Consider the following 19133-nt stretch of genomic DNA (forward strand, 5'->3'; position numbering starts at 1 on the left):
TTATGTACTTGGCTCATAAAACTTTTTGTATAATTGTTGGATTATCGTTTCTTCCTGCCTAAAATTTCAACCGCTTTGCTTCTCCTTTTTGCTTCTCCTTTTATTCATCTCTCACAGTATTTACTAAAATGTTAGGTACAACAACTAAACACCAACACTGAGCATGAGAGGATTTAGTAGTAGTTCCTGAGTATTTGAATCCTTTTACTTATATAAGTAAAACAAGAAAAGCTTACATGTTTTCTTGTACAAGAAATTATTTCCCTTTCTGTTCCCCATTACCTCTCTTCACGATTATTATTAGACTGATTATGGGATTGTCCTTCTAGTACTGTAATCATCGTCTGTGGCTGAAGTTGGAGTTGTTCATGATTTGATTTATCTTGTTCTGCTCCAAGTGGCGTTGTAGAAATGAAACTGTTGAAATACTTACCACGTGCTATCTGGCTTTCAAAATAGGATTTTTAAGGTGTCATTTTCTGCTGTTTATTAATAGTAACCTCAGGATAGTTTTCCTATTTTTTTAATGAATTAGATGTTCCCTTTTAAATCTTTCTAAATACAATAGAACTTGACTATCTTTGATATTCCTTTACTTCAAAAGCCCAGTAAAGTTGTGTATATGGATGTGGGAGAGCAATCCTGTGTGTGTGTGCGTGAGTGTGTGTGCGTGTGTGTGCTCTACAAAAACATGCATACACATGTGGAGGCCAGAAGTACAGTAACATTTCATAGTCTGTTGCTCTTTACCTCACTTCTTGAGACAGGAGCTCATTGAACTTTAGAAAAGCTCATTGATTCTGCTAGGCTGACTGGCCAGAAAATCTCCTGTGTATTACTGTGACTGCCTCTGAACACGGAGGCCATCATGCCTGCCTTTTATGTGGGTGCTGGATCCAAACTCGGGTCCTTATGCAAACACTTTACTCACTGAGCCAGTCTCTCAGTGAGAACTTTTATAAATAAAACCAAAATTGAGGGCCTGTTATGTTTCTCTTCTGGCTTACAAATCAGAATATGTGATATGTGAATTTTTTTCTGTAGGTTTTGTTTTTTGAGACATGGTCTCCTGATGGAGTCCTTCGCTAGCCTCACATTTGTACTCTTTCTACCTTAGTTTCCTGAACGCTAAGATTACAGATATGTTCCACTGTGCCCAACAATATGAGTTCTTTATATCAATTTTTAAGTCCATGTAAAATTGGCAGTGGGCATTTTTTACAGAATAGCACATTTCATATTTTTAATATGGTTATTTTTTAATGTTTTTGTAATTAAATTTAAATTTCTTGAGTCTAAGTCTATTTTCTAGCAAGCTTTGGGATTAAGCTTTAAAAAAATCAGTTTAAAAAAGTCAGTGTAGTTGGTTATATGCTAATTGTTTGGGGTATTTCCATTCAGGTTTTTTTCCTGCTGTTGATGTAAGCATAGAATATACTCTGGCACCATATTATTGGGCTCATTACAATTTACTTTCAGTTTTCTTACTGATAAGGCATCTCATCTTTTATAACAAAGATGATAAAAATATATATCAAGTGCACTGAGTAGTGTCTAGAATGTAGGAAAGAACTCATTAAATATTAGCCATGGTGAGCCATTATTTATAGATATGCTGCATTGGCATTTCTCAGCATTGCTGAATTTTGTCCTAACTAATAGGAGTCAGTTCTCCATTCCACCCTGGTGATCAAACTAAAGTCATCAGGCTCTGGGGAAAGTGTCGTTAGACACTGGACCTTCTTTCTGGCCCAGATTTTACATTATTGAGCCCGTGTACCGTGAGCCTCTCTAGGCCAAATGTCTAGATGTTGATGGCTTTCTTTTCTGAAAACATTTTTTCAATATATTTGATGTGTAGTTTTTAATGTCATGACTTAGATAATTACAATTAGTGTTTGTTTAGAGTAAACTTAGAATCTTAGAGAAATTGTTCTGAATATTTGGTCATGAATACAGTTATTTTACTAAACTTGCTCTACAGGAAGAAAGAGACTGGGCCTGGCATGGGCTCTTAGTTACTCAAAGCACACAGCCAGTGACACACATCCTCCACGGCCACACCCTCTAACCCATTTACTTCTTTCAAAGAATTCCATTCCCTGATGATTAAGCATTCAAGTACATGAGCCTATTGGCTCACCACATTCCACTCCCTGGCACCCATATGCTTATCATAATGCAAAATACATTTATAGCGCAACTTCAAAATCTTGATAGTTTTTTGCAGTTTCAATACTGTTTAAAAGTCCAGAGTCTCCTTTGAGACTCAGGGCACTCTGTTAATTGTAACCCCCCTGTACAATCACAATCTAAAAGCAGATCACATCTTTACATATATTAGTACAGAATATATGCCACCATTCCAAAAGAGGAAAAGGAGCATGGTGAAGAAATACTGGACCAAAGCAAGACCGAAACCAACAGGAGAAATTCCAGATTCTGCATCTTCATATTGGAGGTTAAAATGCTTTTCAGATTTCCAACTCCTTTCAGCATTGTTAAGTTCAACAGTGGCCTAGTTCTGTACCTGGTCTGCAGCTTTCCTCATAGCTGTCCCACAACTCTGTATCTCCACGTCTTGAGATATCTAATACAATCCAGGCTTCACCTTCACAGCTCCATATAGGGACACCCCTGAAACATACCTGACCTGAGCAGCTTTTTTTTAGCCCATAGAGGGAGATTCTACAACTCCCTCCCTCCTTTTTTTGTATCTTTGACTCTAAATCCAGAACTACATGGCCATGATTGAAGCTCAGTTCTGCTTGATAAGGCTGGAATTTAGCCCCCTGTTTCATTGACATTTGCATTAACTTTCTGCTGTTGATGGTTTCCCTCATTGCTTAAGCTTTCTTTTAATTCTTTTTCACAAGATGTTAACTTTGGGAAGGGTCTTGTGCTGAGGTTACCACTTCCTTTACACTTTTTATCTCCTTGAGCACAGAACTTGGCGCTATTACACTTCCTGGTGCTAATTTTTCTCCCCAAATTGTACATTTTAGTATTTTTCCTTGTTTAGCTTGCACCTTTTCATTACAGATCTGCATAAGAATGACCACTAAAACCCCCAGGGCACATCTTGAAATTTCCTCTGCCAATGCCATTAATTCTAAGGTCTTCAATTTAGCTTCAGGAAGATATTTGGGACAACGGCAAAAGCAGCCATATTCTTTGCCAAAATATCACAAGAATGGTCTCTAGGGTCACTTTCAAATATTCTTCCCCTCTGAAACTTCTTGATCTGGATCCCCGCACTTCAGATCACCCTCTGCACTGTCTTCCATGTTTCTATAAGGATGGCTTATTAAGCCCCACGTAAAGCATCCAGCTGTTTTTCTAGTCCTTGTAAAACCAGCATGGTCAGGTCTGTTACAGCAGTACCTTACTCCTACTGCCAACCTCTGTCTTAGTCACTGTCCCTGCTGATGGGAAGAGACTCCATGACTAATGCAACTCTTCTAAGAGAGAGCTTGTAATTAGGGACTTGCTTACAGTTTCAGATGTTTAATCCATTATCATTGTAGGGAGATGGGCACATGCAGGTGCTGGAGAGGTAGTTGAGAGCTGCCTCCTGAACTGCAGACAGAGACTGGGCTTTTGATACCTCAAAGCCCACCCCCAGTGACATACTTCCTCCAAAAAGGCCACACCTCCTAAACCTTTTACTTCTCTCAGAGTTTTAGTCCCTGATGATTAAGCATTTAAATATATGAACCTATGGTGACACTCTCAACTCACTTTACAATGCATATTAAAGTTGCATGTGTATTAAAAGCCTAAATGAGGAATGTAACTTAAAATTTTAAACAAGTAGATATTTATGTTACAATTTTTTCAGAAGGACTTGATTTAGGAGAAAACAAGACAGGAAGATTTGATATTAGTTTCATGTAATATGTGCATTATAACAAAAAAGCCAAAATTATGTTGTGTAAAATAGAAATGATTTTTAATAACATAACTGGAGAAACATAAGTTTACAAAGAGTAACTTGCTTAAGCTCATAAGTACGTACAGAGACTAAATGAAGCAGCATGCACAGGGCTTGCATAGTTCTACATGAGGTCCTCAGCATATGCATTATGAATGGTTTCCAGTTTAATGTATTTTTATGGGGCTTCTGAGGGTGCAAATGAGTGGGTCTCCAATTCTTGTGCTTTCTCTTGGGCTCTTTTTCTTCTGTAGTTTGTTTTGTCCAACTTCAGTGAGATATATCTTTGATGTGTCTTACTAGATTTTATTTTGTTATATTTTATTATTATCTGTTAGCCTGTTCTTTTCTAGTAATAGACAGGAAGGAAGTAGATTAAGATGAAGGTGAAGGAGAGGTGGGAAGGAACTGGGAGGAGTAGAGGGAGGGGAAATTGTAATGAGGATATCTCACATGAGAAAAGAGTATCTTCAATAAAAGGAAAAACAAAGACATGTTTACTGTTGTCAGATTTGAACACAAGTATAGTTAAAGTACTGCTTATGAAGAAAACTTGCACATTTTATGAAATTGCTTTGTGTGGAGGCTATGCATTGTACTTCTGCAGTTATGTTTTATTTTCAAAATTGACTATCTACCACTATTGTGGCTAACGAAATAAATCCGCTCTTGAGAAATAATTGAAAGTGATTTGATTGGGAAGTTTTGTCATTCTGGTACGTAAATTAATGATTTTGAATTCTACAGTGTGATACTTTACATGCGTATATGTATTTATATCTTACAGGTAACATTTTGTGGTGCATAGTGTTGTGCAACTAGGTTTTGTTTGAAAGTCTTCTGGATAATTTCCTACAGAGGACTTTTTTTTCCACTATTTTTCCCTTTTTATACACATTTTAAAGGGATTAATATTTCAAATGGCTAATAAATTCTAAAGGTTTTATTTTCAGAAAAATCTTAAATATATTTAGTTATGCTCTTATCTGCAATTTAAGTCAATTTGGCAGAGTATTGAAATACAAAGCAGTATTTGGAGATGGAAAATATCTTTTTGTCTGTTAGATACGGAGATCTTTCATTTTTGTTTTATTTTTAAGCCTAGTTATTTTATTACTGTATTATGCATTTGTTAATATGCATTCACCAAGTACATGTTGCTAAGAAAACAGCCAGATTTTTAGACTAACTGGAATACAAAACAAACAAAATACACTACCTTTGGAGTATGTATGTTATGGAAGGAGGCAGATAATAAATATCGTACATAAAAATGTTTTATTTGTAAATGATTTTAAAAATCAAATCCATCCCGATGTAAAGGGTATCAAGAGTTATTTTTGGTGGTGGGATGAGGTGCAATTTTCAGTCGGCCAGTCTCTTCCTTTGAGGACTGGATAAAAAAACCAACAAAACCACCCCAGCTTGGCAGGCAGTAGGTACACAGCTAATGCAAACACCCTAAATGAGAACCATGTCTGAAGTTTTAGAAGAATGAGGCAGATTAGCAAGGTGACAAAGGAGAAGTCAGACAGGGTAATGGGCACCTCTTAGGTAGCTTCCTGTTGATAGGATAAAATACCCTAACAAGCAGTTTAAGGATGAAAGGGTTTGCTTGGCTCACAGTTTGAGGTTACAATAAGGAGGGAAGTCAAAACATCAAGAATTTGAAGTAGAGGGCTGGAGAGATGCTCAGTGGTTAAGAGCGTTGTCTGCTCTTCCAGATGGACTCGGGTTCAATTCCCAGCACCCACGTGACAGCTCACAACTGTCTGTAGCACCAATTCCAAGGAGTCTGACACCTTCACATTAATGCTCATAAAATAGAAATTAAATAAATTATTTAAAAAAGGAAGAAATTGAAGTAGCTAGTTTTATTGCATTCCCAGTCTAAAACAGAGAACAGTGGATTCATTCATTGATGCGAGTGCTCAACTTGCTTTCTTTATTTTATACAGTCAAGGATCCCTGAGATGGGTTTCCTAACATTAGTTAATTTAATCAAGATAGTCTCTCACACAGACATTCTCAGAGGTTAGCTTTAATATAGTTAGTCCTTCAAGTTATACCCTGGAGACCTGCTTTCTACATGTCATGTTGACAGGTAATATTAGCTGTCATATGGGACAAGTTTATAGAGACCTTGGTAGCTTCGTATCAAAGGAAGTTTGTGATTACTTGGAATCAAGTGAAAATAATGTAGATTTGAGTAGAGAAGGTGGTGATCATGGCACTTGAAGTCAGGGTACATTTGAAATTCACCAGTCTGCCTAGAGGGTTATCTTCTTGGCCTGGGAGGGTAAGAAAGCCCAAGGGAAAATGGTTTAATGTTATTACTTGGTAGGGTTTAGAACTATTTCCTAGTCCCATAACTAGGAAAATAAATCTAACTTTAAATCAAAGTTAAATTTCTACTTATTTTATATTAAAGCTATGAATAGTTTCATGTAAAGAAACACGTTGCTTTATATCCTCTTAGTCTGTTCAATGATACTCATTTGAAAAATAGATGTTCTACTTTAATACAATTTTAAAAATTTTGTAATTTGAGACATTTTCTTTTTACTCAAAAATATAATTAGCTCATTATTAAAATGTGAATAATTGGCATTTATTTTTTTCCCCATGAAACAATATTACATTGAACAGCCTTTTATACCTTATTAACCAAGATTCATTTACATTCCTTTTTGTTTAAAAGGCTCTGCGTTTGCTTGTGAATGAAATTAAATGTAATTTCTGTTTTTTAGTGAAATATAGTTAAGATCTAAAATCTAGTAGGATTAATAGATATTATAGTAATGGTATAAAAAAAAGAAAATTGTGAGGCTGTTGAGTCCTAGATTATCTTTTCTTTGTAAAAATGGCCTACCTTTTTGATATAGCCAGAATTTTTTTTCAAATTTGCCCTCTTCAATTGTATTTCAATATTTTTTATTTCTCGTAATTACAAGGTTTGAATCACCAACTCAATTCTCTGACAGCTCTTTATATTATTTTTTCACTATGTCATATCTTTAGTGCTGTTGATAGGTTCATAACTTAGTTGAAAGCATAATATTCTGTCCTACAGGATGGAATGCTAAGTAGTTATTTGTTAAGTGTCATTAAGCAAGGTTAAAGATAGTTTCTGTGTTTCTAGAATGTTTTACTCGAAGATTTCAATGTTCTAGTGGGCTGGATTTTTTTCCCCCCAATTGACTCAAATTTAATTCTAGTTATCTTGAAGACTGAGTAAACCCTGTTTTTAAGGCAGTAACACTTTCTCATATATAAAATATTTTATACATTATCAACTCTAATTTTTTTTAAAGCTATGTCTAAAAATTTTGGTATGAGCTAGTGCTTGTGAAGTAATAGTTTATTTTAGTTGTCTCCAACAATTGTGTCTTCATACCTGAACAGTGTTAAATATTCTTATAAAAGTTGACATTCTAAGAATATTTTAAGTTTTGTGTACAAGGTACATTTTATTAACACTGTCATTGTTTGGGTTATATGTCATTAGTAATTGTAAATTTCTTACAGTACAGGCAGGTCAATCTGAGATTCAGTGGTCTGTGGTATTTGAATAAGATAGTTTGATTTTGCTTCTAAAGTATAGCTGATAGCTGGCTTTGTGTGCACAAATTAGTATTAAAGTCAAGCATTAGATGGTTTAATACCAGGTTATTTCTGTGTGTAAGGAAAATGTGTTAGAGGCTAAACTATCATGGAAACTTTACTGAGTTTCCTGTTACCCTGAATTATTGTATAATCTGCTTAAACTTAACTAAGTTAATTCACAGCTCTCAGACTTTTCAGGTGTTAGATTATTGAATGGTAGTCATAAGCTAACACAGGTATTTGTTGTATTCAAATATGATTCTGTAATAGAACATAAAAGAAAGCATTATGAAATTTAACTTTGAAATTGTGACCCTTAAAAGCCTGTTGAGCATGTGTGTTTGTTATCTTTTCAGCAGGACTCACAGAAATATAGTGTAAGCCAAAAATTGCATGTGAAGAAAATGGCCGAGATAATTAATGTTTCATACACTCTAAGATATAGTTGCTAGGCCCTAATCTAAGTTAAATACGAAACTGTGTGTGTGTGTGTGTGTGTGTGTATAAAGTACACACTGCTTTTAAGAAATTTTCTTTCTGATTAAGTTCAAGTGAGAAACTATTGTGTTAGTTTGCCAGTATGGCTGGCAATCTCCTTTGGGGGGGGGGGGAATAAGCCTTCAGTTACAAAGAAAAAATACAAAATGCAGATTTATTGCATGCCTTCTCTGTCCATAAGTTATGTATAGAAGGCTAAGTAAAGTAGTAATTTAATTAGGTGAGAGTTAGCACATAGAACAAATCAGCCTCAGCTCTGAAGTCAAGATCCCCAAAGGTCTTCTGTTTGCATTCTGGAAAGGTAGTTTTAAAAGTCGTCCTGTGAGTATCATTAGTTGATGAAGAACAATCACTAGAGTCCAGATTTTATATAAATGCTTCTTTTTTAAAGAACTTTGACTAAAGAGTAAAGTTTTGAGTTTTAATTCTAGTTTTGTGCTTTATATGTTTGTACCTGGACAAATTATTTAACTGCATTTGGTTATTTGTAAGATGAGAATAATGAAGACAGGACAGTTATTTCAAGGAATTAAATTATTGTTTATTTAGAAGACTTTTAAAGTAGAAACAATATAGAAAGTGTCTTTTTTTTAACAAGCATGTGATAAATGACAAAAATGAGTTCTAGAAGTTTGAATTTAAGAAACCTAGTTTGTTTCTGGAGTACATTTATATTCCCCCATTTTCTTGGTAGCGGATACTCTGTTTTCAAGGAAGCTGAATGGGAAATACAGACTTGAGCGACTTGTTCCAACTGCAGTGTATCAGCATATGAAGATGCATAAACGAATTCTTGGACACTTATCATCGGTGTACTGTGTAACTTTTGATCGAACTGGCAGGCGGATATTTACTGTAAGTCATTTTTTAAATCTTTCCTGGTAGATAGACTTGAAGAAACATTGCATATACGAGAATTTGAAGTTAAAAAATTTGTTTTTTTCTTTTAATGGGAAACTGGAAATTGGGTAATTTTTAAAAGCATGCTCTACTAAGTTTCTGTTTAAGTTTGAACTTTTTCCAAGTTTAGAAGCTTCCAAATTTAGAGCTGTTACAGTGTAATCACAGTTATATGATATCCTATGTCATGAATATATGTATTCCTTAATATTATATCAAATAGGTTGGTGAGATTTTTATAAAATGTCATGTAGTTTTTTTAAATTTAGACCAACAGCATGGGCAAACTGTAGAAAAGTATTGTCTGCAGAGAACCACCTGCTAACCTGAGAAAATGTCCTTCAAATGGCGATAGAAATTCTGCACATATCTGACACTCTTTGCTCAGGATTTGGTGATCCTTAACACCTAATTATTTAAAATAGCTGATGATTTTAAAGAAGCATTTTGTGAGTTGTTTGTTCCTATTTCTCTTAATCTGCTGCAGGGAAAAGGAACAGGGCTTATCAGCATTAAGTGAGAAAAATTATTTTGGAAGTATTTCAAGTTACTTATTCAAGTGCCTTAACTGTTATACTCAGGATAATATTTATCATACTACTAAGGCCATACTTATTAAAATATTACCCTTTGGGCTGAAAGTATGAATTCACACAGTCCTTATTTGCCTTTGAGATAGAAAATGGGAGGTAGAACTTCAAATAGAAACATTAATTTCTCAGCAACTTATAGAAACAGATGTAGAAACCCATAGCCAAACATTAAGGGGAACTTAGGGAGTCCTGCTGAAGAGGGGCAGGAAGGATTTACCCACAGAATCAACTAACGTGGGCTCATAGTGGCTCACCAAGACTGAACCAACAATCAGGAGTGTGCTCTGCATATATTTTAGTGTTATCTAGCTTGGTCTCCTTGTGTGACTTTAACATTGGATGTGGGGGCTGTCTGACTCTTGCCAGCTTTTGGAACTCTTCATACGGGGTTGTCTAGTCCAGCCTTATTGCAACTTGATATGCCAAGTTTGGTTGATGTCCGTGGGAGGCCCCCTTTTTCTGAAAGAAATGGAGGCGTGGTGGATGGGGAGGGTTGGCGGGAGGGTGGATGGGACACAGGGATAGATAGGATGGAAATGGAATGACTGCAGTCAGAATGTAAAATAATAATAATAATAAATTAAATTCCCATTTCTGACTGAAAAACTGCTGCAAACTTGAGGTTTATTTTGTTTTTTAATGCATAGGAGTGTTTTGCCTTTGTGTATATGTGTGTGCCATGTGCATGCCTGGTGCCCATGTAGTTCAGAACAAAGAATCACGTTTCCTGGAGATGGAATTAACAGTTGGTTGCGAGCTTCCCTGTGGGTGCCTAGGACTTCTACAGTAGCAACTGAAGCTGGGTGTGGTGGCACCTGCCTTTGACCCCAGCACTCAGGGAGGCAGAGGCAGACATGGTCTACAAAGTAAGTCCTGGACAGCCAAGGTTATACAGAGAAACCCTGTCTCAAAAAAACCAAAAATAAATAAATAGCAATGATTTTAGATTCTGAAAGAATTTTGCTTTTGTTTTTAATTTACTTTTAGTCCGTAAGGTGTTTGTACTTCACTCCCACTATCAATATTTCCTACTTTCACATTTTATCTATCTCCATTGTGCTTATGAAACAAAAATAAAAATTTCTAACCTTTATAGATAAACTCGTGAAGAACAGGTATCTGTATTTGCTTTGTGCTTGCTATATTCACATTAGTATTTCACTTTTAATTGTTACTGAATAGCAGCGTAGTCATTAATTTAAGAAGTTAATGTTTAGCTTTCAAAACCTAAGTCATGGCATTTCTAATGTTTGAAGGAATTCCTTTAACGGCAGTAATAAACTAAAATAATGAGAAGTATTATATTGGGATTTTACTTTGGTGACTATGAAAAATTTACATCATTGGCACTTTATTAAAAAAGTATAGGTTTTTATTTCTTCTATGTTATTAAAGTATCTTATGGGGAGTACTCTATTTAAAAGAAATGCGGATTGTAAATATCAAGTTTTATGCAGGATTTTGTGATTTGATAGGAATTTGATGCATAATGTCTTGGACTATTTGGAGGAAACAATGAAATAAAGTGTTTGCTTCTATGTTCTGAGCTTAGTAAAATTATCTGTACAACATGTGAGAGTACTTTGAACCAGGGATAATCACATTAACTGTCTTTGGCTCTATCTAGCCTACTATTTATCCTTGTAAATAGTTTCTTAAGGTTGGTTATATACTGTATGTAGTCACTGTTGAACTACAAAGGCACTGACTGATTCATGGTTTGTCACAGAATCATATTGCTTGCAGAGTCAAAATTACTTATTATCTGGCCTTGTACAGAGAATGTACATCTTGATATTTAATTTGGGAAAGAAGGATAAGTGAAGAAGAAACTAATTTGTGGTTATTTCCTTTAATTGAAGGCACATAAGAAAGGGAAGAAAATAACTTCATGATTATATGGTCTTAGCTATACTCTAAAAGATTTTTGTAAGAATGTGATATAATTTGCAAGTTGTGCCACATTCGTAGCTTCACTCATAGGATTTAGTAAATATACTCTAAATAGTACCTTGGAGTAAAAATGCTGAGAGAGCCTAGTTTTTATTTTTTAAAATTTACTTTGTATTTACGGGTATTTTTGATTTTTGTGTGCACGCGCATGTGTTTGTATGAGCACGCTTACTCACATACCTGCATTAGTTTATGTGTAGAGTCATGGAGTAGAAATGCTAAGAGAGCCTGGTATTTTTTTTAAATTTATTTTGCATTTACAGGTATTTGTGGTGTGTGTGTTCATTCACACACCTGCATTCGTTTATGTACAGGTGCCTGCAGAGGCCAGGTGTCAGATTTTCGAGATCTAGAGTTAGAGGCAAGTGTGATCAGCCTCATGGATGATGGGAACTAATTGGGTTTTTTAGTACATGCTCTTAATCTCTGAGCCATCTCCTTAGCTGTGAGACCTTTTTTTTCTTTTTTTTACAAGTTTTATTTTTGTGTTACTTCAGGCACAATTATATTTTCTGCTCATATTACCTTGTAAAGTTGAATTGATAATGGTTATTTTCTCCTTCAACTAGAAGCATGCCATATACTGATGTCTGCTTGGAAATTGGGTCTTGAAAATTGAAAAGGGAAGGGTAAAGCTTTGTGATAGTAGTTCATGGCCAACAGATTTATTTGTCAGCATGTTGCCATAATTTGTTACAATAACAGTTTGGTAAAGGACTAACCAATATTTTCTTTTCATGTATTTGTTATTTTAAGACTTTTTATATCAAGTTGCTTGTGCTGCTGTATTTGAAAGCTTTTCTAAGGACTAAGAGCATCAGTATTGGCATTAGAGTGCTCTTAGACAGCTTTACCACATTTTAAGGACAGAGGGGAATGGATGATAATAATAGTAGCAACAAAATGGAATTTTTGTGGGAGTAGGTGAAACAGTGCACATGGTTAGTGTACCTATCTAGGGGTACAAAAAAAACCAGTGAGTTTACCTACTGCTGTTAAGTTTTAGATAGATGTAGGCAAGTGTTACCTGTTTTTACCTTTCTAAACTCGGTGGTACTAGATTAGATAGAACTCAAGCCTGGGCCACTGAGCTATGTTCCAACCTCCAGCTAAACTCTTGTCTATAAATGCAGTGAAAGGTTTTAGAGGAAATCATTATAATTGGTAAGTAAAATTTTGTGTTAGGAAAGTTGTTATTTGTGCTAATGTATTTTAATAATGAATATTTTTCTATTAGAATATTTTTTTTTAAGAGGAAGGAAACAGCTTCATTATTAAGTTAGATTTTATTTTTTGATTCTCAGTTTGTAATCTTTTTGCTTGGTTTCAGAATCACTGCCTGAAATTGTGTTTATAAAACAATCAGAGTTGACCAAATAAAAGACAGATCTCAGATGGGTGTAGTGATGCATGCTTTTTAAAGCCAATACTCCAGAGGCAGAGGCATATAAAGTGAGACACATCCAGTGCTGGAGAGAGGGGGGGAGGAGAAGAGGAAGGGAGAGGGAGGAACAAGTCTTTTTAGAAGGTAAAATGTATTTCTTTTCCATTGTGATTAAGGCAGAGGAATGTAACATGATACCTTTACTAGTGCGTTACAGTAAAAAAAAAAAAATACAAGTTGATGTATTTCTTTAATGAATTTAGATCTTTTTACCAATTACTATTCTAAGAATTGGAGATAAAAAATTTGAAGACATTTGTTCACTAGTAGTAAATGGACAGTAATGATATTGTATGGTATGAACTTTTTGAGAGAGGATACCTATTAGAATAGGTTTCTAATTCAAATTACAGCAGAAGACGGTAAAGGAATTTGGTGGAGAAGTAACACCTTAACTGAATTGAGTGGATATTGCAGTGTTACAGAAAGGTGTTTACAAACTTTGAGAACTATAATGTATAATTGAGTACTATTGGATATAGCACAGAATTATATATGGGTTATCATTGAGCGTGAACTGTAAACCTGATGGGAACAGAATATACAACCTGTTAAAAGTACGCCTTGAAAGGCAGGGGAAAGCAAATGATAAAGTGTACATAGTGTTTCTTATTAAGGTAGAACTGCTACAAAAAACAGGCTAGTCTGGAGTTCACCATCTTTCTAGCTCATGTTCAGCCAGAGTGGTGGGATTGTGGGTGTATCCTACCATGCATAGTGGAATATCTCTTTTAATGGATCTTATTGTGTGTGGATTAAACAAAAGTGATGTTGGGGGTGGTAGATTGAGAAGGTTTTGGCAGTAAGCCATGAAGCAGAGCAGAGCTTGAACAGTCACAGGAAATGAGAATTAGATTGGCTCATTGAAAATAAGATTTATAGAACTCAGTATTGATGTAAATTGTGACGACACATATGAGAGGGTGTGTATTTAACGGAAAAGTGTGTTTTACAGAAAGTCATCTTACTACTTTGTTAGGCTTTTAAGCAGAAAAATCTGCTAAGGCAGAACATTCTCTTAACGTGTTTGAAAAGTCTTTGTAGGAAGCCAAATACACATTCTCAACAACATTGTGAACACAACAGTGAGATCAGCCTATGAGATTCAGCTTAAGAATCTCTTATATGGGAAACAACATTACAAATGAAGAAAACAGTCTTCAACTTTAAAAATCGACGAGGGAACATAACTGGCATGGGTGGTTGCTTCTCATTCTGGGGAGTAGTGGTTATATAGAGCAAAAGTGTCTTAGAAGCCAAGAGATAAGTTTGCCATGAAAGAGACAAGACTAAGGCAAAATAAGACTGAAGTTATCATCTTGAAACCAAATTGAGGTATACCTTTTGGTAATGGTTAGGTCATGCCTTTATGAAGGGGTTGTTTTCCTTATTAAAAAAAGCCCAAGGGCACTTGTTTGCATTCTCTCATGGCTGTTAGAAGTTGCTACCTATGAAATAGATACAGACAGTTCTACTAGAAACTGAATCTTTTAGTCTTTGGATCTTAGATTTACCACTTACCAGCTTCAAAACTGAGCATTAAGTGGCTGTTGTTTATAAATGACCTACCCCAAGGTACCCCAAGGTATTGTCATAATTGCTCCAAAAGATTAAGATAAGCAAGTTCAACAGGTACTAAATGTCCCCACTTCTGTGTTTTAATTACATTGTTACTTTCCCTATATATCCAGTGAAAAGCTTGCTTATTATTGTTTACAACTTTTCTACTACTATTCCCTTTGCTCTAGTGATTGGATTGTTTTCTCAAACCATTCATGTGGCTAATTTTTTTATTAGCAGGTTGAGGCTGGTAGAGAGGATCTTGGTTTGAAGATCTTGACATAATCTTGCAGTATGCCTCAAAAGGTCTCAATTGTTTTAAGAGGAAAAATTTGAGGTGAGAAAAACAGGAAACTTTAGAAATAACATGACCAAGTTAACTTTACTAGTTGTAGGATGTATTGATACTATGCATTTTAAAAAGCGTTCTAGTGAGGAAAATGTAGCATCCTCGTGGTGATATTTGTGCAAAGACAGCAAGCATTACCAGGATCTGGTCATGAAGAACATTTATGCAGAGCGAGGTTCTGAGGCATTGTATGCTTCAGAGGCCATACATAAGAAAGGATTCCAGGTAGCAGAGCCTGAAGAAATGTGACAGTTAACTTTAATATGTATATAGAGTCCATTGTAAATAAAAAAGTATGTATCCTGAGCAGATCGAAAGAGTTAATGGGTCTTGCAGATTGAAGATAGTGTTATTTATATTAGCTTACTTGCTTAGTCAGAAATTGTTTTTTTAGGAGGCATGAACTATCAGGTCTGCAGTCTGCTCTTAAATACTTCAGAAAAAGTCTTTCCCTCTCCCATACTCTCACCCCACTGTGTGTGTATGGGGTTGGGTGTGTGTGTGACTGTCAAAACATGTAAGAATATAATGGATATGGGACAAGAAATGGTGCTAAAGCACATGCAGGGGAACTTTTAGAGATTAGTGGATTTGGATAATTGAGATATGACAGGCATTTTATGATTCTTATAGTTTATCTCAAATTTGGAAAAAAAGATAACATTTTGCTGAGAGGGCTGCAACTGAACTGCCGTTATGCATGATAGGCAAGTGCTTTATCCCTGGGCTTATATCCCTGATGTAAAAATGTTTTATGAAGAAAGAAAGGTTATTTATATAGAAGCAATAATACACTTCTGGTATTCTTTGTTAGTGCTGTTAAGGAAAGCTAGGGTATGAAAATTTAGGAGAAGGTTAATTGTGAAAAACGTTAGTGGGAAGGAACTAAAGGAGGAAATCTGAAGGGTAGGAGGAGGAGGATCTTGATACATAGAAGATCTGAATGAGGCTAGGTTGAGGAGTGGTTGATGTTTGAACTGGTGCGAACATACTGATGTAGGCCTATAATTGACAGATTTTACTTACAGTGTGGAGTATCTGCTTAGAATCCTTGATAGGTAATGGTACTGAGTTTTAGAGGTGAGTGATAAATCTTGGCAGACAGAAGAGTAGTAAGTAGGAACAACATAGAAGAAAAGCTTGCTCAGCATTCCTAGCCTTTCAAATAAATGGCGATTTTTTTTTTTTTTTTTTTTTAAATTTCCAGTGTTGCAGAAGTAGCATGCTTATAATTCTGGGCTAGGTTTAGAGCCCATGATGATTGCTAAATGGGTTGTGTTGTCATTGCTGGTATAGATGTGCAAGAGCCCAAGAAAATTGAACAGAATGGAGTGATTGACCTTGGAGGTTTTTGGTTAACTTTTAAGGAAAGTGAAACAGAAGTCGCAATAAATTGGCAAGAAAAAAAGCCAGTGCTTTTTTCTTAATAGTTTTATATAAAATTTAAGCAATTTGATAGCCAGTACTATGGCTTAGTAGGTAGGGAACTTTTTTCTTTTGGGGGGGGGGGCTTTTTTCGTAAGCTGGGTTATCTAAATGTGATCCACGAACCCAAGTAAAAGTGGAAGGAGAGATTGACTCTACAAAGTTCTCTTGTAACCTATCTTGTGTCCTTTGCCCTCTTCCTCACACACCCCTCTCTGGTGAGTGCCTCCCCTCAGGGACTCATAATAATAATAATTTTTTTAAATTGAACAGTTTTAAGTTCTGACTATAGGCCAACTGCTTTTTAGGTTTGAGTAAGAAAGTAAAGTTGATTTATACACAATACTATTCATGTTCTAAAAGACAAATAGAGGTGTGAGACCTGACTCATGAAGTCCTTAATAAGAGGATTATAGTTCTAGTTATTCTGTCAGACAATAGTGGGTTTTTCCTAAAACCCATATTATCTAAAATCAAAGTGGTGGTTTTTTGTCAGAATAATTTTTGTTGGAATGTATAATTGTGATTTTTTTCCTCCTTAAAGTCAGGGAAAAATTTTACAGACTTACATTTTAAATTTAAGGTCATCTTAGCAAAAGTGCCCTGTTTCTAGTGTATACAGTTTTCTACCTGCACAAACATGAACTGTACTTTTATCATTTCTTTATCCTAGTATGTTCATTTAATATTTCACATACTTGTCACTTGAAAAATAACATGTATTTATGTGTGTGATGTGAGTGCGTACATGTGTGTAGGAGGAGTGCTCAAATCATCTCCCAGTTCCTATACTTGTCAGCTCTAGCTTCTTTGTTTTATAACAGCAAATGTAATGGATTTGGAAAAGATAGTTTATATATATAGGCAAGAGTATCTAGTGAACAAACCATATAAAAAATAACTATCAAGTTCTGAAGCAGCTTTCTTTTTAATAAATAAATAAAAATAACTACATTAAAACCTGCTTTCCAGAAAGTAATTAAAATTTGTGAATATTGATATTTGACTGTGTTGTTTCTGCATCAGATAATGTGTGATTTGTAGCTTTGTGTTGAAATTTAATGACTTTTTATGTAATAGATACAGCATTTTCTGAAGCTTGAGGAAAATCAGAAGTCTGGTGTATTACCTCCTTTCTCAGAAGAGCACCGCCATATGCCTTCTCCGATAGGTGTTGCCTAGACCTGTATCCAGAAGTCTGCTAGCAGTTCTCCCACCAAGGGTTTTGTCCCTCAGACTTTTTTTTTTTTTTTTAAATATGACCATTTATAGGGGTCTTCATGTAATCGTAAACTTTTTGATAGATGTCTTGCTCTTAGTAGAATTAGCAGCAGGATAAAAGGGAGAAATTATTAATACCACCATTTTTATGTAATCCTTAAAAGAATTAGATAAATAACAGTGATTATAGAGTAAAGACCTGTTTCAAAAGGCACCTTTAGTATATGTATGGTGTTTTCAAGCTTAGCATTAGAATAAATGAGCTTACAGGTTACATTAAACCAAATTCTTTGATTTGGGCAAACCTAAATTTAGTGTAAATCCTACTATTTTTATCAAGTCTTTGTACTCTACTATATTTTCAGGATAAAATTATGTTTTAACTCTTCTCCCTTTTCCTTCACTGATACCTTGAAATAATCATTTAAAAACCCACTCAATTTGTTTTCTTGGTTTTAAAGATTGTGTAAGCTAAAGGCTGCACAAAATTTTTGTTGTACCAGTTTTTAGCTTATACTAGGTTTAGTGGCAATAGACAAGTAGAAACATTGCAATGAGCAGTTTTCACAGTAGTAATGAATATATTTTTAAGAAAAATAGCTACTTATTGCTCTTCTATGCTATTTTAAGATTAATGCTGTATAACATTATAATTGTCTTTAAAGTGAACTCCAAAATACAGAGTCAGCCTGATTCTTTTATCACAGTGTTCCTTGTAATTATGAATTTTTAGTGCTGCTTCTTTGTAATTATATTTGTTGTCATTGTCACTTAAACTATTGACCAAGTTTTGTTCTTTATCCTAGACTTCGTGTTGTAGCACTTCTTACCTACTCAGAAACAGCAGAAACTAGCAGGGTCAAACTAGAGTACAGTCACGTGTAATTCTCACGTAGCTACTTTACTAGGGTAAAGTAGCTTTACTCTCTCTTCCTTAGGTTAAGCCTTCCAGATTAGTTGTTAGCTTCACTAGTATCTGCATGTAATGTTCCTTTAGCTGATGGCTGCCGGTTACTACTAGGCAGTGGAACTGAAGAAAACCGTGCCAACCAAGATGGCCACACTACCTGTTTTCTTACTGTTGATTTTGGAAATTTTTCTTAACTTTATTATTCAACTCCATTTCTAAACTTTTTTTTTGTTTCCTTTTTCTGGAAATAATATCCATGTGCTTGCTTGTTTGTTGATGTTTGCTGAGGTTAGTCATATAATTTTTCTGGATTTGCTTTAAAAATTATTCTTTATGCTGTTTCTTCATACATGCATTTTAAAATTTATTTTCTTTTAGTAGTTAAGTAGTATAAAAGTAATGAGCTTCGGTTTGGCATTTTTATAAATATGTTTTGTTCTTATTTGTCACCTTCCTCTACTATCTTCCATGTTCCCATTGTTTGGCTTGTTCCCTTACTCAGGTCCCCTTCCCCAATCCCCATCCTCCCCTGCATAGTCCCTTCTATGCTTTCATTTCACAAATATTTATTACCCTTACTTCCTCCTACTCATGTATAAGAGGCTATACATGTTTTATATACATATATTCTGAATGCACTTGTTTATTGAATTAGATAATGGAAAGTGGTCACATTGTTTTGGAAGATAAATGAATGGAGTGACTGAGTTGATTCAATTTATAGAATTAAGAGAACATAA

The 19133-nt window shown here is 35.0% G+C and overlaps 1 protein-coding gene across 1 annotated transcript in view; it reads left to right on the forward strand.

Annotated features, from left to right (window-relative positions):
- The window catches only part of Phip (pleckstrin homology domain interacting protein), a gene marked incomplete in the record, with an annotated part of 120542 nt that overhangs the window by 24502 nt on the left and 76907 nt on the right, over positions 1-19133 (forward strand). The window contains 1 exon segment of the mRNA XM_055602467.1: positions 8733-8893. Coding sequence (XP_055458442.1) covers positions 8733-8893 — 161 coding nt within the window.

Source organism: Psammomys obesus, unplaced genomic scaffold (genome assembly GCF_907164565.1).
Source record: "Psammomys obesus unplaced genomic scaffold, mPsaObe1.curated_primary_1811, whole genome shotgun sequence".
Classification (NCBI taxonomy): domain Eukaryota; kingdom Metazoa; phylum Chordata; class Mammalia; order Rodentia; family Muridae; genus Psammomys; species Psammomys obesus.